This window comes from Leucopleurus acutus (assembly GCF_964270905.1).
Source record: "Leucopleurus acutus genome assembly, chromosome: 2".
Lineage (NCBI taxonomy): Eukaryota > Metazoa > Chordata > Mammalia > Artiodactyla > Delphinidae > Leucopleurus > Leucopleurus acutus.
In genome coordinates, this window is record NC_139143.1 from 49,814,047 (window position 1) to 49,840,936 (window position 26,890).

Below are 26,890 nucleotides of genomic sequence, written 5' to 3' on the forward strand. Positions count from 1 at the left end.
TTATTTTTGTTTTTATTTCCATTACTCTGGGAGGTGGGTCAAAAAAGAACTTGCTGTGATTTATGTCAAAGAGTGTTCTTCCTACGTTTTCCTCAAAGACTTTTATAGTGTCCGGTCTTATATGTAGTTCTTTAATCCATTTTGAGTGTATTTTTGTTTATGGTGTTAGGGAGTGTTCTAATTCCATTCTTTTACATGTAGCTGTCAAGTTTTCCCAGCACCACGTATTGAAGAGACTGCCTTTTCTCCATTGTATATCCTTGCCTCCTTTGTCATAGATTAGTTGACCATAGATGTGTGGGTTTATCTCGGGGCTTTCTATCCTGTTCCATTGATCTACATTTCTGTTTTTGTGCTAGTACCATACTGTCTTGATTACTGTAGCTTTGTAGTATAGTCTGAAGTCAGGGAGTCTGACTCCTCCAGCCCCGTTTTTTTCCCTCAAGATTGCTTTGGTTATTTGGGATCTTTCGTGTCTCCATACAAATTTGAAGTTTTGTTCTAGTTCTGTGAAAAATGTCATTGGTAATTTGATAGGGATTGCATTGAATCTGCAAATTGCTTTGGGTAATATAGTGATTTTCACAATATTGATTCTTCCATTCCAAGAACATGGTATATATACATCTGTTTCTATCATATTTAATTTCTTTCATCAGTGTCTTATAGTTTTCTGGATACATGTCTTTTGTGTCCCTCGGTGGGCTTATTCCTAGTTATTTTATTCTTTTTGTTGCAATGGTAAATGGGAGTGTTTCCTTAATTTCTCTTTCACATTTTTCATCAGTAGTGTATAGGAATGCAAGAGATTTCTGGGCATTAATTTTGTATCCTGCAAATTTACCAAATTCATTGATCAGCTCTAGTAGTTTTCTGGTGGCATCTTTAGGATTCTCTATGTATATTATCATGTCACCTGCAAACAGTGACAGTTTTACTTCTTCTTTTCCAATTTGGATTCCTTTTATTTCTTTTTCTTCTCTGATTGCCGTGGCTAGGACTTCCAAAACTATGTTGAATAATAGTGGTGAGAGTGGACATCCTTGTCTTGTTCCTGATCTTAGAGAAAATGCTTTCAGTTTTTCACCATTGAGAATGATGTTTGCTGTGGGTTTGTCATATATGGTCTTTATTATGTTGAGGTAGGCTCCCTCTATGCCCACTTTCTGGAGAGTTTTTAATAATAAATGGGTGCTAAATTTTGTCAAAACTTTTTCTGCATCTATTGAGATGATCATATGGTTTTTCTCCTTCAATTTGTTAATATGGTGTATCACATTGATTGATTTGCATATATCGAAGAATCCTTGTATTCCTGGGATAAATCCCACTTGATCATGGTGTATGATCCTTTTAATGCATTGTTGGATTCTGTTTGCTAGCATTTTGTTGAGTATTTTTGCATCTATATTCATCAGTGATATTGGCCTGTAGTTTTCTTTTTTTGGAGTATCTTTGTCTGGTTTTGGTATCAGGGTGATGGTGGCCTCATAGAATGAGTTTGGAAGTGTTCCTTCCTCTGCAATTTTTTGGAAGAGTTTGAGAAGGATAGGTGTTAGCTCTTCTCTAAATATTTGATAGAATTAACCTGTGAAGCCATCTGGTCCTGGACTTTTCTTTGTTGGAAGATTTTTAATTACCATTTCAATTTCATTACTTGTGATTGGTCTGTTCATATTTTCTATTTCTTCCTGGTTCAGTCTTGGAAGGTTATACCTTTTCTAAGAATTTGTCCATTTCTTCCAGGTTGTCCATTTTATTGGCATAGAGTTGCTTGTAGTAGTCTCTTAGGATGCTTTGTATTTCTGTGGTGTCCGTTGTAACTTCTCCTTTTTCATTTCTAATTTTATTGATTTGAGTCCTCTCCCTCTTTTTTTTTTTTTGATGAGTCTGGCTAAAGGTTTATAAATTTTATCTTCTTAAAGAGCCAGCTTTTAGTGTTATTGATCTTTGCTATTGTTTTCTTTGTTTTTATTTCATTTATTTCTGCTCTGATCTTTATGATTTCTTTCCTTCTACTAACTTTGGGTTTTGTTTGTTCTTCTTTCTCTAGTTCCTTTTAGGTGTAAGGTTAGATTGTTTATTGGAGATTTTTCTTGTTTCTTGAGGTAGGATTGTATTGCCATAAATTTCCCTCTTAGAACGGCTTTTGCTGCATCCCATAGGTTTTGGATCATCGTGTTTTCATTGTCATTTGTCTCTAGGTATTTTTTGATATCCTCTTTGATTTCTTCAGTGATCCCTTGGTTATTTAGTAATGTATGGTTTAGCCTATATGTGTTTATGTTTTTTACCTTTTTTCTCTGTAATTTATTTCTAATTTCATAGAATTGTGGTTGGAAAAGATGCTTGATATCATTTCAATTTTCTCAAATTTACTGAGGCATGATTTGTGACCCAAGCTGTGATCTATCCTGGAGAATGTCCCATGTGCACTTGAGAAGTAAGTGTAATCTGCTGTTTTGGGGTGGAATGTCCTATAAACGTCAATTAAATCTATCTGGTGTACTGTGTCATTTAAAGCTTGTGTCTCCTTATTAATTTTCTGTCTGGATGATGTGTCCATTGGTCTAAGTGAGGTGTTAAAGTCCCCCACTATTATTGTGTTGCTGTCGATTTCCTCTTTTAGAGCTGTTAGCAGTTGCCTTATATATTGAGGTGCTTCTATGTTGGGTGCCTATATATTTATAATCGTTATATCTTCTTCTTGGATTGATCCCTTGATCATTATGTAGTGTCCTTCCTTGTCTCTTGTAACATTCTCTATTTTAAAGTCTATTTTATCTGATATGAGTATTGCTACTCCAGCTTTCTTTTGATTTCCATTTGCATGGAATATCTTTTTCCATCCCCTCGCTTTCAGTCTGTATATGTCCCTAGGTCTGAAGTGGGTCTCTTGTAGACAGCATATATATGGGCCTTGTTTTTGAATCCATTCAGCAAGCCTGTGTCTTTTGGTTGGAGCACTAAATCCATTCACATTTAAGGTGATTATCAATATGTAAGTTCCCATTACCACTTTCTTAATTGTTTTGGGTTTGTTTTTGTAGGTCCTTTTCTTCTCTTGTGTTTCCCTCTTAGAGAAGTTCCTTTAGCATTTGTTGTACAGCTGGTTTGGTGGTGCTGAGTTCTCTGAGCTTTTGCTTATCTGTAAAGCTTTTGATTTCTCCATCAAATCTGAATGAGATCCTTGATAGGTAGAGTAATCTTGGTTGTAGGCTCTTCCCTTTCATCACTGTAACTATATTGTGTCACTCTCTTCTGGCTTGTAGAGTTTCTGCTGAGAAATCAGCTGTTAAGTTTATGGGAGTTCCCTTGTATGTTATTTGTCGTTTTTCCCTCATTGCTTTTCATTTTTCTTTGTCTTTTATTTTTGTCAATTTGATTACTATGTGTCTTGGAGTGTTTCTCCTTGGGTTTATTCTGCCTGGGACTCTCTGTGCTTCCTGGACTTGGGTGGTTCTTTCCTTTCCCATGTTAGGGAAGGTTTCGACTGTAATCTCTTCAACTATTTTCTCAGGTCCTTTCTCTCTCATTTCTCCTTCTGGGACCCCTATAATGCGAATGTTGGTGCATTTAATGTTGTCCCAGAGTTCTCTTAGGCTATGTTCATTTAGTTTCATTCTTTTTTCTTTATTCTGTTCTGCAGCTGTGAATTCCACCATTCTGTCTTCCAGGTCACGTATCCATTCTTCTGCCTCAGTTATTCTGCTATTGATTCCTTCTAGTGTATTTTTCACTTCAGTTATTGTATTATTGTATTGTTCATTTCTGTTTGTTTGTTCTTTAATTCTTCTAGGTGTTTGTTCTTTAATTCTTCTAGGTCTTTGTTAAACATTTCTTGCGTCTTCTTGATCTTTGCCTCCATTCTTTTTCCGAGGTCCTGAATCATCTTCACTATCATTATTCTGAGTTCTTTTTCTGGAAGGTTGCCTATCTCCACTTCATTTAGCTATTTTTCTGGGATTTTATCTTTTCCTTCATCTGATACATAGTCCTCTGCCTTTTCATTTTGTTTATCTTTCTGTGAATGTGGGTTTTGTTCCACAGGCTGCAGTATTATAATTCTTCTTGCTTCTGCTGTCTGCCCTCTGGTGGATGAGGCTATCTAAGAGGCTTGTGTAAGTTTCCTGATGGGAGGGATTGGTTGTGCATAGAGCTGGGTGTTGCTCTAGGGGGCAGAGCTCAGTAAAACTTTAATCTGTTTAATCTGCTTGTCTGCTGATGGGTGGGGCTGTGTTCCCTCCCTGTTGGTTGTTTGGCCTGAGGCGACCCAAGACTGGAGCCCAAAGGCTCTTTGGTTGGGCTAATGGCGGACTCTGGGAGGGCTCACACCAAGGAGTACTTCCCATGTCTGCTGCCAGTGTCCTTGTCCCTGTTGTGAGACACAGCTCGTCACCACCGCCCCCCCCCCCCAACAGGAGACCCTCCACCAGTAGCAGGTAAGTCTTGTTCAGTCACCTATTGGATCACTTCTCCTTCCTCCTGGGTCCTAATGTGCCCACTATTTTGTGTGTGCCCTCCAAGAGTGGAGTCTCTCTTTCCCCCAGTCCTGTCAAAGTCTTGCAATCAGATTCCACTAGCTTTCAAAGTCTGATTCTCTGGGAATTCCTCCTCCCATTGCTGGACCCCCAGGTTTGGAAGCCTGACGTGAGGCTCAGAACCTTCACTCCAGTGGGTGGACTTCTGTGGTATAATTGTTCTCCAGTGGTTATGGGATTTGATTTTATTGTGATTGCACCCCTCCTACAGTCTCATTGCAGCTTCTTCTTTGTCTTTGGATGTGGGGTATCTTTTTTGGTGTGTTCCAGTGTCTTCCTGTCAATGACTGTTCAGCAGTTAGTTGTGATTCTGGTGCTTTCACAAGAGGGAGTAAGTGCACGTCCTTCTACTCCACCATCTTGAACCCAAGGCATGATTTCTTCACTTGAGGTTTTTTTTTTGAAATTTAGTAACAACCCCCTTGACCTTTATTCCCCAGCTCTCCCAATGATCCTGTAAACCTCTAACTGCTTACACTGAATACCTTCCTGATGGGAATATTTCAATTTTTAGTCAGAATGGGAAAGGTATATTTCAGTAACAACCTCCAAACTCTGAATAGTACAGCAAAATATTCCTGGGTATACATCCAAAAAACAAAAACAGTAATTTGAAAAAATACATGCACCCCAATGTTCATAGCAGCATTATTTACATTTGTCAAGCTATGGAAGCAACGTAAGGGTCCATCAGCAGATGAATGGATAAAGAAGATGTGGTATATACACACAATAAAAAACTACTCAGCCATGAAACGAATGAAATTTTGCCATTTGCAGCAACATGGATGGACTTGGAGGGCCTTATGCTAAGTGAAATAAGTCAGACAGAGAAAGGCAAATACTGTATTATATCACAAGCTCGTGAATATAACAAAAAAGAAGCAGACTCACAGATATAGAGAACAAACTAGAGGTTACCAGTGGGGAGGGGGAGGGGCAATATAAGAGTAGGGGAGAGGGAGGCACAAACTGCTGGGTATAGGATAGTCTACAAGGATGTATTGTACAGCATGGCAATATAGCTAATATTTTGTAATAACTGTAAATGGAGTGTAAACTTTAAAAATTGTTTTTAAATCTTTGCTAGCCCCCCCCCCAAATAAAGAATAACAGCAACATTGAATTATTAAGAAAAAATATTATTTCCTTTTCGGGATGTAGGCTGAGTGGCTCCTATCTTGTAGCTACACTATCTGAACACATGACCTCCAAGTCACCTGAGGAAGAGGAGGAGAGAGCACAGAGAAAGCACACAGGTACTCTGAACTCCCTGGACCAAAAGTGGTACAGGACTCCTGCTGACATTCCATTACAGAGAACTGGTCCTGACACCCCAATTAAATTGCAGTGGAGAGGGGAGTATGATCTTCTTCTGTGTCCAGGGAGAAGAAATGGTTTGGTGAACACCTTGCCTTATATCTTCCACAAGAGGCTTCTATTTTTCTGACTAAACTTGACTGTTCTGTTTGGTACAAGATGTGGTGTCCTGTAACAAAATCCTAAAATGTGTGGCATTGACTTTGTGGTCAAGTTGCTAGAAGCAGATATATTAGGCTGGATGGCTGGAGACCCATATCGTGCAGTGGAAAAACACTCGGCAAAACTGTTGCCTTTAGTAACTTGAGAATCTGACCACACGACTCTTGTGCTTATAGGTGAAAAACAGCATGTGCTGGTTGTTATCGGCTGCTTTTGACAACATAAAAGAAGAAAAAGAGGATATCAGAAAATGATTAACTGGTTTTTAAGCAAAGAGGAAAAGGAAAAGTGACTACTTCTGGAGCTTCCTTCTGGTATCAGTTTCTATACGAGTCAAGGTAAGAAATGTTTACTGGTATAACAAACAATCCCCCAAAGCTCAGTGGCTTAACATATGAAAGTGTATTTCTCACTCCCCAAAAGTCTAATGTGAATATTTCTGGTTGGGCAGCTGTCCTGGGCTGCTCTCCTTCAAACAGTGAGTCAGGAATCAGATTCCTTCCATGTAATGGCTCTACATCTCCTGTATATGGATGACATTAAGATTTTCCTGGCATTATCCAGCCAGAGGATGGAGAGAGACAGAGAGAAGGAGAGAGACAGAGAGAGATAGACAGAGAGAATAGAGAAGCTACATATGACCTTAACTGAGAACAAAAGTGACAACTATCTCTTCAATTCAGCTCATATTCCACTGATAAGAGCTCATCACATAGTCCCACATCCATGCAAGATAGGCTGGGAAATGTAGCCTCTGGCTGAAAAATTGCTTCCCAGAAACGACTCTGCATTATGAAAGGGGAGGATAAATCTTGATTGGTCAGCTAGCCATCTCTGTTACAATAACATAAAGTTCTTTTCTTTTTTCTTTTCCTTTCTGCTATATAATTTCTTTCCCCCATTTTAATAATATAGCTTCCTCTTATTCTTTCCAACTTTTCTTCTTTTTCCCTTTGACATGCACTTTCTCTCTCTTGCCTCTTGTTTGATCTTACTCTCCTCTCTTATTTTACTGTTAGTGATCATTGTAGCAATTTCTATGTGTGAGGTCAAGAACAAAGACGGACTGTTATCAGAACTGAGGAAAGAAGTCATCTCAGTGCCTTTTCCTTCCAACTCAACCCCATCTTATCCTTACTGTTAGAAGTCATAGGCAGCAGAAGAGAGACGTCAGAACAAATCTAAGAGGACACACAAAATATTTGCAAGATTGTTGATGTTTTTTACACTTCCTTGTTCCATGTTCTTCAGTTTTTTCAGGTTTCATGCTGGCTTTGGGGCAAACGTTTCAAGGGTTCAGTTGTTTTCTCTTTATTCAATTATTAATAGAGGCCCATAGACATCAAGGGCAAAAGTGAGTTAGACAGTTTTCAACTGTTCAATAACGCAATTATAGTGTTTAGAGGGTTTTCCTTCACTCACAGATGCAACTTCTATACATTTTCAGGTTGAGGGAAGAAATAAATACATTTTTGAAAGTGCAAAATTTGAATATTCCATAATGTATAAATGCCACATTCCTCCCTGAGAGGTAACCAGCACAAGTAACTTTTTCTTCCTCACAACCTACCTCACTCTGTGCTTTCTTCTGGGGGGTTTAGGATAGAGGAATAGGCTTTTGCTCCTATCACAATAGTTCCTATCCTTTGGAATAATCCTCAGTGTAGTGAGGTGGGATTGGCCTGCTCAGGATGTGAGTTTTCTAACTTGAATTGAAATCCATGTTGAGCGATACTCGACACTGTCAAATCTGTGTCATGATTTGGCAAAGAGTCCAGGTCAAGTCATGGCCTTACAGCATCTTTCTATTTCTGTGCTTGCCCTCTTTTCTGGTGGGGCAGCTGACATAAAGCAAGAGCCCTGGAGCCTTGACAAGTTTCTAGAAGCACTTTTGGGTAGAAGAGCCCTACCAGCATATTTGGAGCAGCAAAAATAATGACAGTATATAGCATGCTGTATAGTCTTGCCAGACACTGTGCAAGCATTGCCTCATTGAAGCCTCTCAAAAATGTTATGGGGTAGGTACTGTTATTATCATCCTTATTTTATAGATCAAGAAACTGAGGCTTAAGGAAATTGTCACTTGTTGAGAAGGTACAGCTATGAAATGTTACTTCAAGAATTTCAACTTGGTCCTGTTTGACAGCAAAGTCTGTAGTGTAACCACTCTATTACTAGGCTATTTCCATAAAATTGATCCAAAGAGTTAGCATAATGATGATGGGAGTAGGGCAGTGTCAATCAGAAAATGGGAAAAAAGTGAAAATTCCCATGGAAAGTAATCATAACAACAACACTGATCAACATTTCTTGAGCACTTATCATATGTCAGGCACGGTTCTTAATCCTTTAAGAATGGATTAACTCATGGAATCTTAACAATAAATCTTAAGAGATAAGCATTATTTTTATTAGCATCTTAATTTTTTTTTTTTTTGCAAAAACTGAAGCTCAAAGGAATTAAGTTAAGGGATCATACAACTAGTAGTTAGCAGGCTGTAGAGGAGTTGAAATAAGAACATAACGAACCTATTTGTCCTCCATGGAGATAGCAACGGGAAAACTGGAAAAATAACTTTCAGAAGTTCTCCAGCACAGCTTACTTTCTGTGATTTGCTCACATAGTCAGAAACATCTGTAGGTAACAAGAATTCAAAGCCCTGGCCCAAACCCCTTCCTCAGAGTGAACGTAGGAAGTTTGGGATGACGCCTGCGTATCCTCAGAACAGTCCCTTAACCATTCCTCCCTCCCCAGACCAGGAGGGTTCCAGTGCCAAGGAGCTCTTCTGTCCTATTGAAAGCAAAGAATGGTTGCTTCTGAAATAAGTACAAAGAGCAAGCAAATTTAGTCAGTTTATGCAAAACACAAAATGGCATCTACCATCTGGAAAAATACACCAAAGCCGTGAGCCATCAAGGCTCTTTCAAGACTTTGGCATGTGAAATCAACATTTTTTTAAGTCTGAAAGGTCCTCGTGAAAGGTCCCAGCTTCATTAAATGTAATTCCCTCTTCTCCCATTCCTGTGGCTGGCCATCCACTCTCACATCGTATATAATTCCAAGTTAAAAAAAAAAAAAAATATATATATATATATATAAAAAATATATGAAACATGTATATATAAAAAATAAATATTTATATTTTTTCCCTTCTCAATGTTGCAAAGACCTCTGAGAATACGGATTTGACAAAGACGGTTTTTAAAATGAAAATGATTTTTTAAACCCTTCATAATTACCTCCTTTTTTACATTTAAAATGGTTTAAACGAACAAACTTGCCGTTGTATTACCTATGTCTAGTTTGTCATTGACATTCCCGAGGCCCCGAAGGCATGAGTGGGCGCTGCTGCTGTCTTCGTGATCACAGGCGCCTGATACTGCCTCTCCCTGCACTCAGTGCGAGGAGGTCAAGACGGAAGAGAACAAGGAAGGCCGCCGAGGCTTTGCCATGGTGCCAGGCTGGGTAAGCAGGGCATCCAGGGAAAAATGTGTCCATCAGACAGGAGGTGAAATGGGACGTTGGCAATGCTTATTAAGGAGTTATGGTTAAATGGACAGTAACTGAGACCTGGAAAAATCACTGATGCCGTGTGAGGGGGAAGCCACTCAAACCAAATGGACTGAAAAGAGACAGAATCACGGCTGAGGAAGAAGATATCTATAGGCTTGAACTCGAGGAGATGGGAGCACGGTCAGAAAAAGCGAATAACACAAGAACACGGGGCCAACATATATGTAACAGTATCTAAAATGCAGTAAGTGATTCCCATGGGACAGCTGCTTCACAGGCATTAGCTCATTGTCACAACAACTCTGTAAGGGAGAAATTTTACATGTGAGAAAACTGGGGGCCACAGAGGCTGGGTGACACTGCTGATGGCAGTGTCTAGATTTAAAGATGGGTAGTCTCATTTCAGAGTCTATCCCTGTAACCAGCCTGTTTTACCGCCTAGCATATAAATGGATAGCCTAGACTAGAAAGATCTATATCATGAGACTATCCATGTCCCCCTAATGGTAGAATAATAGGGGACTTTTATTTAATGTTTGCTCTCTATTTCCATATTCTCTATTTTATAATCAAAATGTTTTGAAGGGTTACTGGGGAAAGAAGCTAAAAGTTGCTTAAGGAAGGAAAGAAGCTGAAACTTGGTTAATGAAGAAAACGTGGTTTTCTCGGGTGCAGAAGACCACACAAGTTCAGAAGCTGGAGTGATGGTCTGAGTGGCAGCCAGCATCAGTCCTGGCACTGGTCAGACCAGAGTTCATTGCTGTCTGTGACTGACTGGGATACACCTTCCATCTGCAACCTTTCAGTTCTCCCCAGGTCAACCCCCTTCCAAGGCTGAGGATACAATTCCAAAGGTTGGACATTTGGGAGTAGGGGAGGGATTGTGGGATTGTGGGGGGCAGGGATGATGGGCTGGGGAACGTTCACATCTTCAGGGCTAATCTGAGAAGAGCATCAGATTCTCCACTTCTTTTCTTCACACAATCTACCCATGTTTGTTTGATCCCTGACTCATTCAGTCACCCCCGTCCCTGTTTAGATGTGCCTGGTGACGGGATATTTTTCAGTTGCATTAGAATGAATATCCTTTTGATCATTTCTTTATCTTTTAGATTTAGGGAGACATGCTGAAGTTTCCTGGACATTGGTGTGATGCGTGTAGCCTGTTCTAATGGAAAGAGACATAGCTTGGAGTCTGCCAGACCTCAATTAAAATCCTAGCTCTGCCACTGTCAGCTACAGATAATTTATTTAATCTCTTTGGTCCTCAGTTTCCTCATCTGTAAAATGCAAGATGCTAGATAGAAGGTTTGGGTTGGCAAAATAAATAATAATTATTATATAATATATAATAAGTAGCACCTATAAAATCATTAGATGCTATCCACACACAAATTCCAGCAGAAGACCCATTCCTGCCACTTCTGGGAAGTTGCCAAGTTGCTACAGAAATGATGTGACAATGGACTCCAACATATTATTGAAATGACATTCTCCAACTCCAGGGGCTGAAGAGCTTGCTGCTATCACAGAACCCCCTTTAGGCCAGTCTTTTGAGTGTCACTTACACCAGTTTGGAAGTAATCTGCTTGCTTGCCCTTCCAGCAAAGGATGTCATGATCAGCTAATGGAAAGTGACAAGAAGGGATATAATGAATGAGAGGGAGTTAAAGTTTGGGATAAAAAAAAAAAAAGAGCCTTGTTCTTTTGGGGAATGCACAATGCTAAGCATACCATGTTAAATCGTGCATGTCAAATAATGGACTAATTAAGAATCTTCATCTATTTTTTTCACATCTCATTTTTGTTGCCCTTTCAAAGATGTATTTTCAAATTAGCTCTTAGCTCTTTAAATAAGTACCAAGGGGAAAGAAAAAGAAAAAAGAAACCTTGGCTATCAGAGAAGCAGAAGATAAACGTAAAAAAAAATACACAGAGAGTGGAGATGGGGACTTTGTGGGAGACATCGGGAAGTTTTAGAATTGTAGCAGCAACTTCTGGAATAATGGAATTTAATAACATATAATAAACTATGATCCAGGAGAACTCTGATTCAATCCCACTAATTGTTCGAGCCAGTGAAATGAAGGCGAAGTTTATCGTGCCAACATGCTGCTACTGCCACAGAGCACCGCAGGGGACAGACCATTGTTCCCAGCTGCCTACCTCCTCACACCCAGAGGGCACATGGTCCCTGCCCTCCAAACACCAGGCTGAATCTCCAACGTTCAATGACAGTCCTCGTTCTAGGACTTTAAAGTCACAGAAATGTAATTTTTTGCAATCAACAAACTATTGTATTAAGGAAAGAACGGAGGGGTTACTAGATACAAAGCCTTCAATTAGGCTAGAAAGAATAATAACCAATATGCTTTCATGCTAATGTCAAAAAGTACAAAAACCTATAATAAATCTAATTGAGCACATGATCATAAGCACTGTTTTTCTACCTACATAGTTCTGTTATATTAAGGTAGACTCCAAATAGAGAAACACATTTTTTTTTCATTGTTACTGAAAAGGGTGGATTTTTTTTTTCTTTTTAATTTGGATCATTTTACCAATGTCAAAAAATGGGAAGGTATAATTAAGGAAAAAATGATTGTCTCTGTCCTTACTCATTGATTATTTCTAAGCATAAAAAAAGGAAGGAATGAAAGCAATTATCTGGATAATTCAGGTGTCCCCCCAAAAGATTAGAGGTTTCTAATAAAAACATATTGGTTTTGCCTAAATTATTAAGATAATAGCCTTACTTTCCATGTTATTTTATGAGTGTGGACCTGTCTATTGATGAAAACTCTTTTGTTACTATTTAAAATGTTTTTTAGGTTTTTCTGACAATTAAGTATATAATTTTTTTGTACCTAAACTTTAATGTACCTCAAAAATAGCCGGTCTAAAATTCTACAGAGCATTTTGCAATGCAGCTATTTAAATTACTAAACCTAAAAAAAGGTTAAGTGTTACCTTCCCTTTCCCAAAAAGGTCCATGAAATCTGGAATACATTTGGGGGCAGACGGGGGAGTGAAATACCTCTGTAAACTGATAGTCTAAAAACAGCAAAATTAGTATTGTGCCACAGCCATGAGCAGCTAATAAAGAGAACATGGTCAAAAGAGATTAAGGTTCAAATTAAGGTCAGAAAAGAGACTGATTGAGGAAAACTGCCATGTTCCGTTGCATGGCAGTTTAAGTGAGACAGTTTCCCCCCTGAATCAGTCTTAGGTTGAAAAATTACACTGTTGGGGTTAATAAAGAGGCCGGGCATTTGTTTGGACTGAGACTTCAATTAAAATGTTATTTGGGGCAGCCAGAGCTAATGTCTTGCTTAGAGGTAAACTGAACTGCCTTTTAAGAGGATGGAAATAAAAAAAGAAGAAGAAGAAGAAGAAGAAAAAAAGACCACCTAATCTGTCAAAGACCCTGAATAACTGGCAGAAAGAATTGTGTTTGCTGGACCTGTGCCCAACTCAGCAGTGAGCATTCTTAAGGGTTTTGTGACATCATCTGAGGCAGCTGAGGTTTTCTGAGTTTTTGATTGTTACACTGGGTGAGGAATCTAGTGTTCAGCTGAGGCTTCTTTGAGACAAAGAAAAAAATCTGGTTGGTGTAATATGCCAAGTTTTTTTTTGTTGTTGTTGTTTTCTAATGCCACAAAACGGGGGGGGACCAAGAATTCTGGGTCTTAGTCTCATGACTCTATCCCAGAGACAAATATTGATGAATACATTTAATTGAATTTCTCAGTCCATACGAATTTGCCCACAGTGAAACAAAAACCACCAAAGTTGGCTTTCATTTCACTTCTTTAGGGTGAGTGGAAATCCACCCTGAATAAGCTCCTTCCCCTCCACAGAGATTCACTGAACATGTTTACTCTGGCCAGCATCGGGCATACCTTGGCCAGCAAGGCAGACACTTTCCCAGTGTTTATGGGAAGGGAGACAGTCAATAAGTGAAAAGATAAATAAATATACAATTACAAATTGATAAGACTGAAGGAAACAGAGTGAAAATGGGGAAACATTCTATTCCTCTTCAGTCTTTTTCTTAACCGATCCCACAAGCAGCAACTATTTGAAGACCTCATTATTAGTGCCTGGGGTAGTTGAGGAAGTTGGTTAATGCTAGATAGAAAATATGTGATTTTCTGTTGGGGCGTTGGGGATCTGGTCACGGAGATAAACAGTGATGCATAGAGAGAAGGGGGTGGGACAGTCAAAATTGCATGAATTAGAACCAAAATGAACTTAGAGTATGGATTTTTTTTTTTTTTTTTTTCTGACTGTGCCTCACGGCATGCAGGATCTTACTTCTCTGACCAGGGATCTAACCCGTGCCTCCTGCAGTGGAAGTGCGGAGTCCTAACCACTGGACCGCCAGGGAATTCCCCTAGAGTATGGATTTTGATTGGCATTTCTTGTCCAAAGAGTGGTACAAACAAAGCAATGGACTTCTATGGAAGTGCAGAACCAGAAAAGGCCCCCCGGGGCAGAGAGGAGTGAAGCCAGGTGACAGCACAAAAGAAAAGATGCGCTAGGGTCCAGAGATGAGGAAAGGAACCATTCCTGTTGCTCATTTCCTTTATGCTATTCAATTTTTTAAACCAAGTCTAGAGAATGGACCCAATTTGTCTGGATCTCAATCCACATTGATCTGCAAAAGTTCTTTCATTCAAACTGAAGAAGATAATTATGAGAGCATGAATTTCTCTCTCTCCCCAACCCACCAAAATGAAAACAAAACAAAGCTAACAGAAGATGCTTAATCTTTAGACGACTCTAAAAGAAGTTCATCTTGGTTGAAAGAAAAGTGGCAGACAGTGCCTCAAGTCCAAGCCACACAGAGGCATAATGCAAAAGGGGAAGGTTTGGTACTTTGAAAATGAAATGCCAATAATGAGATCACTGCAGTGGGAACCAGTGTACCAGCGAGCTGAGAAGTAACACAACACCATGAGTGCTTCATCTGTCCAAGTCGTGGCAGAAATCTGCTAGGCCCAGATTGACATCACTAGTCATTTAGAAGCCCATAGATCACAGAAAAAGTTCTCCTCCTCATTGAAAAGAGTTGATTATCAGTTTAAATAGAAACTGATTAGAACACCAATTCTTCAAAGCATAAATATTTCATTCACCAACCAGTTGCAATTTATCCCAGGGCAATTAAGAAGAAGGTATGCAAAGCTACAACACAAAAGGTGTGACTACAATCAACTTGAACAGGGAATTAGGTTTGACATAGATATTGGATATGGGGTGAAAACACAGACTACACTGTCCCAGACATACTCAGGGACCGTGGGGGGAAACATGCAGAACTATACAACCCAGTTAGCCCTCTTCACTACCCTTCACCCCTTGAGTCTGCTTGAGCCAATATGATTCTCATTCAGCAAACATTTGTCGGATACTTTCTAGATGCTGGGTGCTGCGTTGGGTATTGGAAATTCTACCCTGGACAGGACAATCACATGCCCTTCCTTCTTTTTTTTTTTTTTTTAATTTTTATTGGAGTCTGGTTGATTTACAATGTTGTGTTAGTCTCTGCTGTACAGCAAAGTGAATCTGTTATACATATACATATATCCACTCTTTTTTAGATTCTTTTCCCATGTAGGCCATTACAGAGTATTGAGTTCCCTGTGCTATACAATAGGTCCTTATTAGTTATCTTTTTATATATAGTACTGTGTATGTGACAATCCCAATCTCCCAGTTTATCCCTAACCCCCCTTACCCCCTGATAACCATGAGGTTATTTTCTACATCTGTAACTCTATTTGTTTTGTATATAAATTCATTTGTACCCTTTCTTTTGATTCCACAGATAAGTGATATAATAGGATATTTGTTTTTCTCTGTCTGACTTACTTCACTCCGTATGACAGTCTCTAGGTCCATCCATGTTGCTGCAAATGGCATTATTTTATGGCTCAGTAATATTCCATTGTATATACATACCACATCTTCTTTATCTATTCCTTTCGAAAAGATACATGCACACCAATGTTCACTGCAGCACTATGTACAATAGCCAGGACATGGAAGCAGCCTAAAAGCCCTTCCTTCTTAACCATCTCCAGCTTATCTTCAGTTCTATCTGTCCCCTTACCCGGCTTCACTTCTTCCCATAGTATTCATCACTACCAAACATTGTATCATACGTATATTTGTTTCTTATTCATTGCCTCACTTATTAAAATACAAGTGCCGTGGGCAGGCACTTTGACTGCCTTACTGCATGGTATCCCCAACATCTACGCCACACTAAGGGCTCCAAGAATATGTGTTGGATAAATAAGGCTTATGTTCAAATAACTCCATTTCAATTAGGATAAGCAGAATAAAAGAAAACTATAGGTGTTGTGAGCATGTATCATGAGGAAATGAGGGAGGCGTTTCCTGAGCAAAGGACTTTTAATAACTAAAATCAGTAAATTAATAAAGTAAAGAGAGGAGTTTGTCTGGAGAAGGGGTTAGGGAGGGCCTTTCAAAGAGAGGCAGCAACACGTATAAAGGCGCTCCTGGTGCTGAAATGACAGGAAAAAGGCCAGTGACGTGGAGCCAAGGGGAGAGTTTCAGGAGATCAGGTGGGAGCTGTGGACGGGAGCCAGATGATGCCAAGTCTTGCAGGACACGCTCAGGATTTTGGACTTTATTGTGCAATACAGAGAGTTTTAGGCAGTGACATGAACACAATTCCCAATTCAGGAATCTCTCTACTAAGCACCGAAGCAAGCGTCGTAGCCTGAGCATTCTGGAATCACCTGGGTGTACGAAACGGCTGAGCTACTTCAGCATGCGGAGAAGAGGGCGGTATGAAGACCTGGCCATATTTATCAAGGATATAGTAGAGGTTCCACATTATAACAGGCAGTACGGGGAGGGTGGGAGCAGCAAAAAGATGGGTGCCTCGGTCCCTGAAGGGAATATAACCAAGCTACAGAGAGGCAATGTGCATTCATGGAAAACTTAAAGGGAACTGAGAACCCCCAAATGAACATGTGTGCCTGGGTCCTTCCGGCTTTGAGGCCAGCGCTGCCCCATGAGGCCTCTCCTGGTCCTGCCAGGCCTCCCCTGGGTTCCATACTCCAGCAGTAAGAGGCCACCTCAGGCTCCCCCGGCACAGATGCAATGTGTCTCCTCCATGCCTTGCACAAGTTACCCGTCATTCTACCCCTCACTCCACCCTCATGGTGCCTCCTGACAGACTGCTGGGCTCCTGCCCAGGACCCAGCACTAAGATGTGACACGTGGTAGGTACCCAATAAATATTTGTCAGATCAGCTTTAGAAAGTATGCTAAAATCTGTCACTCTTTCCATACCTTTCTAGCACACGCTTATTGCATGTCTACTTTGTGGCAGGCTCAGTGATGAGGCCTTTTCATGCATTCTCATTTAATCTTCACAGTAATCTCAAAAGTCAGATATTGTTATTATCCCCAATTTGCTGACAAGGAAACTAAGGCCCAGAGAGGTACAGGAACTTGCGTAAGATTTCTCTCACCATGTACCAGAGACATGAACTCACTTCCGTTCCTCTCCTAAGGCCCTGGTCTGATTCATTACTTGCTTACGCTCACCTCCTCCCTGAAGTCTTCCCTGATAGTCCAAACTGCCATAAAGAAAAGCTTCAGGGCTCCTGAAGTATTTTCATAACTATCCTGCCTAATGTCTTCCCAACCACTGTGAATGCCTCTGATGGGTCTTCTTTATCCTGTGCTCAACCAACGTTGAACACAGTGTTTGGCACATGATAGGAGTGTGAATGAATATTTGTTGAAGAATAAATGGGTGGGAAAATAAGCCCTTTTAAGAAACTCATTAAGAAAACACAATATACACAAATTCTAACAGATAAATTGAAGAACGACCATCACGTTAACAAGAATTCTACATTTCCTATTCTTTCCTCCCTCCCCACCTACCACCATTTTCCTTTACATACTGGTTTCTCTGGTAAATTGAAAATCTGGTTCATTTTCAAACGAGAAACATTGTCCTGTTACATAAAAGGAGAAAAGGGAATCATGAAGACATTACATGACTACACATGAGTCATAAACTGAGAGGATGCCCAGCAGAGGAGCAGGCAGAAAAGGGAATTATTCACTGCCACCAGATTCTCCTTCACAAGCATCAAAAAAGCTATACCTCGGGCTTCCCTGGTGGCGCAGTGATTGAGAGTCCGCCTGTCGATGCAGGGGACACGGGTTCGTGCCCCGGTCCGGGAAGATCCCACATGCCGCGGAGCGGCTGGGCCCGTGAGCCATGGCCGCTGAGCCTGCGCGTCCGGAGCCTGTGCTCCGCAACGGGAGAGGCCACGGTGGTGAGAGGCCCGCGTACCGCAAAAAAAACCCCAAAACTATACCTCATTTAAAAGGGCAGAAAGATGAGTGATAACACTTTTTCAACTTGGAATATATCCCACAGAAATATTTAACCCAGACCCACAGAAGCTGAAATATTCCAAACCAACCACAATTCAGAAGTTGGGATCTCCCTGATGCGATCAATATACGAGAAACAGCATGTTTATTGTCTCATAAGAGACATGTCACCTAACAATTCATAAGAGGGGGTCTGAGGGAAATAACTCACCCATTGTGAAGTCAATGTTCAAATCAATATGCCTTGGGGACAAAAACATTGCTCATTGATGAAGATTGATTTTTCTTTTCCTTAAGAAATTCTCGAGGGGTAAACAACATTTTTTTTCATAGTGAATGTAAATAAACATGCCACTGTCAAGGTCTACATTTTCCTTTCATCATTAGTATGATACTCAAAAATTATTAGTGTAATTATGAGTGCCTTTCGACCTACTGAAAAATAGATGTCGGTTCCATTTTTTTAAAATCTCCTTTTAATATCCAAGCAACAGGATCACCACACAGACAACTTGATGTATGTCTTCTGCTTTACTTAACAGCACTCTTATCAGTGAGATGATTTTGATGTTTCAAAATAATCAAAAATTAGCATAAAAACTAAGAAAACTGGATCCTAGATTTGTTTATCTACAAATTGAATAATGACTACTTTTTTTAAAACTTCTCACTGTCTCTCTCTTACATTTCCTACTCCCAATCCCCCAAATGATTACAGCAACATTGCGTCTAGCCAATTACCAGCTGCCTTCCGAAAGAGAAGTTTTAATGGGCAAAGGAAAAGAAGGCTGAATTTAATTGTTTTATATTTAACGTGTTGTTTCAGGCTGCTGAATCTTTCAGATTTCTTTACAAGCCTACAGTAGATTATATTGCCTAATTCATAGATTGTCTTCTTAGGTGAAATGTGTGCCAGAAAGAAAGCTTGCCTTCTACCCTTTTGAAACTCAAAGGTTGCCTAAGAAAGGACAGATGGATGATTTGGGGGGAAAAAGAATTGTCACTCAATTAATATTTGTGGAAAAGGGTGTCACGGATCACTGGCGGAATTTCTACCCATTGGCAACTCCCCCGAGCAGCCCAAGATTAACTGAGCACCCAGGCTACCAAGTTCTATGAGGAGAGGAGAATAATTGTGCAGACGATTTCAGAGGCTGAGCCAGGGAGGCAATAGAAGTGTAGCTCGATGAACTATCTTCTGTATGCAGGAATAACCACTGACACCCTGGGAGGCAAACAGGCCATTTTTATTGTTTTTCTCCTGTGATGGAGATGGATTCATTTCAAGCCACACTCCCACACCCTATTCCTCCCATGTCTAAAAGAACACATTTTTCAAGTGGCTTGAACAGATTAAATTAGGAACCAAGTTCATTGACTGACACACAATCATGACTTACAACTTAACTTTAGGAAAAATTCATACTACACTTAATACACTGATTTTTCTCATCTAATAGATTGACTACAAGCTTATGGTAGCACACTGAATGCTGTACAGAAGAACAACAAAGTAAAGCAAAAACAAAAAATAAAAAAAATTCCATTAAAAGAAAATGTAAGACCTAAACTCACCCTTCCTAAAACTTTGCTTCTGTAAGAAATAAAAAGACCTGGATCCACTGGAAGTACCAAAATCAAATCTGTGTTAGTCTTTTAAAGTCCTACTTCTTTAAAATTCAAGAATTATCTGCATGCTTTGGTAGGGATGTGTGGTTGCTTACTACTCACAACATGTTTCTGCTTTGATCGCAAATTGAGGAGGAGCTAACATTGAGAAACAAGGAACAGAAATATCTATAGACACTGAGAATAAACTACAGACTTAGATGAGCAAGGCTGGGGAGAGAAAATACGATCCTCTAGGAAGAATAATGTAGTAACAGTCAGAACACAGCCGGGATTTGATTCAAACTGACCTGGAACTGAATGGACCCCCAAGCTGTTCTGTACACAACACACACACACACACACACACACACACACACACACACACACACATATTGAGATGTCTAAAAGTGAAATTTCAGAAAGTTATCCAAAGGAGTTAAACTAAGAAAAGGTTTCACTGGCAGACACAAGAATAACTTTCCCCCTTGTATGGTGACCTGTGAGTGGAGTGAACAGTGGGCTAAACAGATCTTTCTATCAGAAGGTCCCACCTAACCCTGCCACTCCAGCAGGGTTCTGAAGGTGTCAGCAGGCTTTGGTTGACTGGACCATTAATGGAGCTTCGGTTAATTATTGACTGATTAGAGATTTGCCTTATCTTCCCATCAGGAGCTGATTCAAGACTTAACGGTGAGCAATTTAGAGCCAGGGTGAACCTACCCACATGCCTTTTTCTTCTTTTCCTTTGGGTCACTTTAGCTTGTCCTTCCCCTTAATTCACGTTCGGGTCAGAATGGCCAGTCCTTCCCGTGCTTGGGAGTCCTCAAAAGGACTGCAGATGAGAGGGGCCAGGTTCATGGTGAGGCATGTCCAGAGACAGAGGCCTAGAACAGTACTGCCTTTTGCGAAACTTTGCTTATTGGCCTGGGGTCTCCCATGAAGTCCCTGGGAGAAAATCGATGTCTTTGTGTTTCTAAAAATGCTGGTGATGCCTGTGGGTAAGAATCAGCCCCCCGCCCCCAAAAAGCAGGCAGCCTCTGCTGAAGGCCTCTTGGCAAAGCTGGGGAATCAGCACAGGCAGCTTGGGCCCAGCTGCCCCAGATAAGAGGTGGCCCGTGTTAATGTACAGGCTTCCTCTGCACCTCAGCAGGGCCTTCCTTTTCTAAACAGTCTCCCTTTAATGTTGGCGAATGTTGTTTTTCCATTGACTCAACATCTCGCCTCTGGTGGTGAGCCAGTGGGGAAAGTTGGAGCGGGGGAGGGAGGAGGAAAGTGGGAGAGAGTGATGCCAAGGCAGAGGAGAGAGGGGCAGTGAGCCACGCTTCCAAACAAGCTGGACACCTGCTTTGGAAAGACAGTGACCAAGCCTAAAATTCTTTCTTCCTCACGATTTAGATCAGCTCTTTGTTCCCTGCATGTCTGTGATCTGCCCTGGCCCCTTCCCCACAATGTTGCCTCCTTCCCTTCGCCAGGAACTAATCCAGCATGGTAACTACCATGAGGGATTCCTACCTTTTCTCTGCCAATTTAACTGTCTTATCTAAAGGAAAGAAAGAATAAGAGAGTTATTGGAGTGTATTAAAGAGGAAAAGGAAATTCTAGGTAAAAAAAATGAAACCATTGACGGGAGGAAAGCAAGAGAGAAAATGAAATTAGAGAGGAAAACAGGGAAGAGGAGAAAGGGGTAAGTGAGGGAAAAAAAGGATGGAAATGAAAGGCAAAAAGGAGAGAATAAAAGGATAAAGCAAAAAAGAAAGAAAGAGAAGAAAAGAAGAAGGAGTGCAGAAAAATGAAATCTGAAATGAGAGGTTTTCCCCAGAAGCTTGGTTTTTTAAGCCACAAGACAGACCCCAGGTTGAGGATGGAGAGCAGTCAGTCCCCTTTGGGGCTTCTCTGGGCAAGACAAGGTCAAGGGGCATCTTCAAAACTAAATCTTGATTAGAGCCAGCTAAATGTTTTGACTTGAAGGAGACATGCAGGATTAAAAAGCAAAATAGAGCAGCATGGGTAAGAAAGAAACAGGAAAAGAAAGAAAATTGAAAAAAGAAACAAAACTCACAGGAGACACAAAGGGAATGATAGAAAACACTTCTGAATCAGCTAGTCATCTACTAACAAGCTGCAAAGATTTCCAATGACAAGTTGTCACATTAGTTTAGTGAAACTGAAGCAGTACTTATCCCCTTTCCTGTGCTTAATCTCTCCCTGCGTGCCACAGAAACATGCTACCACGTTTAATAGGATTAGTTTCATTCACTTTCTCCCTCCACCCCTTTTATTTTTTACAATTCTATTTTCAGCAATACAGAGATCCTTGAATTCGACTTCCTGCGGTGCACAGCAAAACCTGGCATGCATGGGTTTTACCCTTTAAAGACTTTATTTGAATCTGAAAAATGTAATTTGACTATTTTGTACCCCCTCCCCCAAATGAATTACTTTGTCCTCCTGGAAATCTCCATAACGTGGAGGGTGGGGGAGGGAGTGTTGATGGTAAAAGGGTCAAGAGAGAACCTGGGCTGTGAAGAAGCTGACAAAGCCCCATCCCTGCGGAGGCCGTGTGCCCTGGGAGGAACCGTTCCGGCTCTGAAGGCAGGCAAACCTGGGTTCCGATTCTGACGGCTACTTACCGGCTTTGTGGCCTTAAGCAGGTGGTGAAACCTTCCCTGTCCCCGTTTACTCATGCATACAGTACAGCAGGGATAACTCTCATCAGGGCTGTTGGGAGAACTACACCTAATGTACTTATTTCTTCACTGCTCAGGTTCACTTTTTCTCATATTTTATTATGTTCCTGCAATCAATATGTCCTACAATCGATTGTGCATTTAAGGTCATTATGTTTTCCTTTTCTCCCAAAGGGCACATTTAAATGGATGGTGTGTCTTAGAGTCTATGGCATTTTAGAAGAAAATGGAAGTGCTGGACATAAAGCATCTGGCGCAGTTCTGAGGTAGGAAGTGCTCAGAAGATGCTAGAATTGTCTATCACTGCTCATCACTGTGCCTAGGCCCCTCCCTCCCATATTCTCGCAGAAAGACCACTTTGAAACATGGAGAGAAGGAGGTGTTGACACTTTTGTCCCTCACCCAGATTCCTCTAGACTCCTGCTCCGAATCGAGGTTTCAGAAACCTGGCTAAATCGAACACATCATAACTGTCCCTCCGTGTTGGATAAGAACCAAAATCGTCCAGTCCACTCGCTCTCTCAACAGGGTCACCAACTGCCACGCTCAGCAGTGTCTTGCAAACAGTAATTATCTGCTGAATGATTCTATCTTCTTTGAGCCCACTTTGGGTTCCGCAGCCCCTCCTGCCCTCTCTCCCCAGGCACCAGCCCCGAAGATTAGCATTGAGACCACCGAAGATTAGATGAACTCCGCCTGCCCCGGGAGGGAAAAGCATGGGGCTTCGGGGACCTGGGGGAGTGAGGGAGCCACCCTGGGGCCTAGGATGGGGATGAGGGGAGGTGGAGCTGGGAGGAAGGAGGAAGCTGGCTGCCCGGAGCCTGTGCGGGGACGCTGGGGGGACCCACCCCCCGTCGGAGCCGGGGCGCGGGAAGCCGCGGGTGGGGGACGCACGGCGACACCCCTCCGGATCGGGAACGCGCACCAACAGCGCCGCGCACGGGGGGAGCCCGGGCTGCCCGCCCCCGAGAGGCAGCTGCCGGGAGGGGGGGCTGCCCGAGGCCTTCCGCCAACCGGGATCAGCGGGTGACCCAGAGCATTCCAGAGCCTCGCCAGACTGGCAGGAGGCGCCCTTCCCGCGAGCCGGAGCAAGGGTCCGATTTAGCCTCCAGCCTCGCCTTCGCTCCCGCCTCCCACTCCGTCCCTCAAACCACACTTCACACCCCTTCCGGCACCCCACCCCCCAGCCTCCTCGCCCACCCCCGACCTCCTGCACCCCCCATCCCCTCCAGTTATCCGCTTTGGCCCTGGCACTCCCAGCCCCACCTCTCCCCTGAACTCCACTCCCTCAGCCCCACTGCCAGCTACCCACCCCGCCCCTTACCTTGTGCAGGACACCTAGTCCACCCACCTCCACCTATAATCTCCCCTCACCCCTACCCGGCACCCTCCCATGCGCTCCCTTCCCACCCCCCTTCTCCCACCCCCCCACCCCACCCTGCTCCTCCAGATCTTCCTCTCAGCCTCTGCCCCTGCCCTCCTCCCCTACAAGAATAGGCAAAAGTACTCCTTCCACCACGACCACCACCAGGAGGGGGCTTGGGGGTAAGGAACCAGAAGCTGATACCTGTCTCCCTACAGCCTGGCTCCGGATGTGTGTTTCTCTATGGTTGTTGAGGGCCTTTGTTTTGTCCCCTAGAGTCACAGACATATCCCTCTCTCACCCCCAGTAGTCACAGAGCAGGAATCTTCCACACTGGCCCAAAGATATACACAAACGCTGGAAGGACGGGCATCTTGGGATCAAGCTTGGGCTTTCCCTCATGCAGAGAGTAAAGGGTGCCCACTCCCAGCCCCTGGGCTCATTCAGCCTAGGGGCTGGGCCCTCGGATGCCCCAAGCTGGAAATCTCTTCCTTAACCCAGGAATAGGCAGTGATTACTAATCTGAAGCCTTCTGAGGATACCAGCAAAACACCTTCCTTGGGATGTTTCATTAGCCACTCACGGCCATCTCCAGTTCTAAAATTGTCAGCCTTCTTGATCTGTTCTCTGCTGGCTATGCCTGTTCCATTCCTCTGGCTTTCTTCCCCTCACCCTGCTGCAGAGTCACAGCCAGCGATGGCCCCTTCCCGCCTATCTTTCCTTCCCTTCTATCTTTCTTTCCCTTCTCACAGCTGTCTTTGGCTGGGCTCTCCCTTAATGACCTTGGGGTGTGTTCCTACTCATTGGATTGAACATAATTTTAAGAAGGGTTGTATTTTACATGACATAGATTTGGGGGAGTTGTTCATTCACACATGTAAAAACATATGGTAGATGATATACATTTTAGTTTTACCTAGGAATGTTGCCCTTTTTTGCCTTCTTGTTGTTCCCTCCTTGAATAGAACTTTTCGTCCTGTGGCTTTGTTGGTGAGACAGGCAGCTTCTGTAGGAAAGGTTTGCCATCTATAAAGCGGGGAAGGTGAAAGAAAGAAAGAAGGAAAGGAAGGAGGAAAGGAAGGAGGAAAGGAAGGAGGGAAGGAAGGAAGGAAAAGAGAGGGAGGGAGGGAGGAAGAAAGAAAGAAAGAACAAAAGAGAGAGAGAAAAAAAAGAAAGATTGATTTCACATCGGTAAATGCCTCCTGTCTGCCAGTGGGACTGATGGACAGTTCTAAGTCCAAGAGCACAGGGCCTAACTTCCAAACATACACCATGCTATTTTTTATGGCTTAAAAGGTGAGAGGTGAGCATATAAAGTGTCCAAAGTAGCCAGTATGCATAAGCTAAAATGTGCATACACATCAAATGACAGTCCACTTAGCTTCGCCAAAATATTGGATGGGAGAGGGCTCTGTGCAGGAGGAGTACAGGTCAGCGCAAGTGTGAAGAACACACATTTGTAGACCAAACAGTTTCCATTTTTATTGAACACCAGTCATGTGCTGAACGATATTACTTATGTAAAACTCTCTACAATTAGGAGTTGGATACTATTACCATTTAACAGATAAAAAGAACTGAGGCTCAGATAAAGTGACACACCCACGGTCACAGAGGCAGCGACTGGCTGAGCAGTAACTGGAAACACAGCATGACCCCCAGATTCCCACGTCCTCCTGCTGATTGCCTAGCTGGTGTGGGCCCAGAAATCCTTATTTTTGAAAATCTTCCTTGGTGATTCCTGTTGACTAGCCCCGTCTTGGGGACCCCTGCTCCACCTCAAACCAGCCCGCTATATCCCTGTCACCAGCCTTGCCTCTGAGCAGCCTTCTCCGCGTTGGATAAAGCACTTAAAACATATTTAAATAGCAATTTTGAAAAACTAGGCAGCATATGGATTTTCCTTTTGATCTCAAAATGATGACAAACAGACACTTAGATACTTCATAAAAGAAATATTACCAGAAAAATTAAAGAAATCTGGCTTTCAACTTTGTCTTGCTCTAATTTAAACAAAATGCAACTTTCCAGAGTCACTCTCTCTCCCCCCAAATAAATCCAAACTGGGAGCTTCCTTCTCTTTTTCCCTGCGTGCGCCTGGCCTACACCTATTTATTTCTAACTCACTGGCGTCCTGAATAAAAGCCTTGTAAGATGGGCAGTAGGGATTACTTAAATCCTACCATCAAAGCCCCTGGAAAGAGCATCTCCTCCGAATTCACACCCTTGACTTAAAAGACCGAAGAAAGGGAAGCTGGGAGTAACGGCCAAATATCCTTAGACCGAAGAAATAAAGGGGGTGAGCAGAAGGGGAGGTCTCCAGCCCTCCAAAGGTCCCCGCCCCTCTCTGGGTCCCCGGCGGTGGCCCCAACCTCGCAGGTTAAGCGCGTCCACCGTCTCGCCGCCGCCTCGGCCCCGCAGCAACAGGCTGGCGGCGGGGGCAGGGGCGGCCGCGGCGCCGCGCGGGCCCGGAGGCGTCGGACTTTCCCCGCTCCGCGGCGCGCGGGGAGCAGGTAGCTGCTCTCTGCGTCCGGCGTGTGCCCAGCTCGGGTCAGCGGGGCCGTGCGGAGGCCCCCGGGAGAGGCCCGGGCCGCGGGTTTGGCGCGGGGCGACCCACACTCCAAGGGGCACGCGGGAGGGAGGGGCGCGCCCTCCGCCCTCCGCGCGGCGCCACGGCCGCCTCTTCTCGAGCGCGACGTCTCCGGGCCAGAGAGGCCGCGACACCTAGCGCGGGGCCGAGGCTAGGAAGGAAGGGCCGGGCGGGAGGAGGAGACCGGGAGGAAGCTGCAGGCGAGGAAGCCCCATTGCCGCCTTGGGGCCGGAGAGGAGACTCCCAGCGTTCCCTCCCGACCAGAAACTTTTCCAACACACGCAGGCGTGTGCCGCGCGAGTTTCGGCGGCCCCGAGTCGCCAGAGGGAAGGAGGCTCGTCAAACAAACCTGTCCCCGGGCACGCACGCGGAGGTACACAGGCACACGGGGAGGGCCTGGGCCTCCGGGGAAGCGCTGAGGGCGTGCAGGCAGCGGGCACCACCCGGCCCGAAAGGGGCTCCCCACGCGTGGGAACCAGTGCTTAAAATCCTGCCGAAGCTCGGAAATGTAGCGGTGCCCAGAGGCTCTGCGTAACTTTACCCACTGCGCCCCCGCGTGCAGAGGCGTCCCCTCACACTCACACCCTCACCCCACCCCATGCCCCCCGGCTGCAGCTCGAGACTGCCCTTGTATTTCAGGGACAGGGAAAGAGATGCTGATCCGCGCCAAAGAGGGAGGGGTGTAAATGGCGCGAATCCCACTGC

At 43.1% G+C, this 26,890-nt stretch overlaps 2 protein-coding genes across 10 annotated transcripts in view; one reads left to right on the forward strand and one right to left on the reverse strand.

The window, feature by feature from the left end:
* The window catches only part of LOC309957787 (uncharacterized protein), a 177,443-nt gene that overhangs the window by 145,817 nt on the left and 4,736 nt on the right, over positions 1–26,890 (reverse strand). For all 8 annotated transcript variants that reach the window (XR_014325986.1, XR_014325987.1, XR_014325988.1 and 5 more), the window contains exon 2: positions 24,512–24,621. Coding sequence is in view for 1 of the 8 variants with exons in the window: in XM_082833245.1 (XP_082689371.1) it covers positions 24,512–24,621 (110 nt within the window). In the remaining 7 variants the exon portion in view is untranslated. The remainder of the gene's footprint in view (positions 1–24,511; positions 24,622–26,890) is intronic.
* PROX1 (prospero homeobox 1) overlaps positions 26,389–26,890 on the forward strand; it is a 57,243-nt gene continuing 56,741 nt past the window's right edge. The window contains exon 1 of one of the 2 annotated variants that reach the window (XM_082833233.1): positions 26,389–26,558. The gene's annotated coding sequence lies outside the window, so the exon portion shown is untranslated. The remainder of the gene's footprint in view (positions 26,559–26,890) is intronic. The other variant, XM_082833228.1, reaches the window with a different exon arrangement.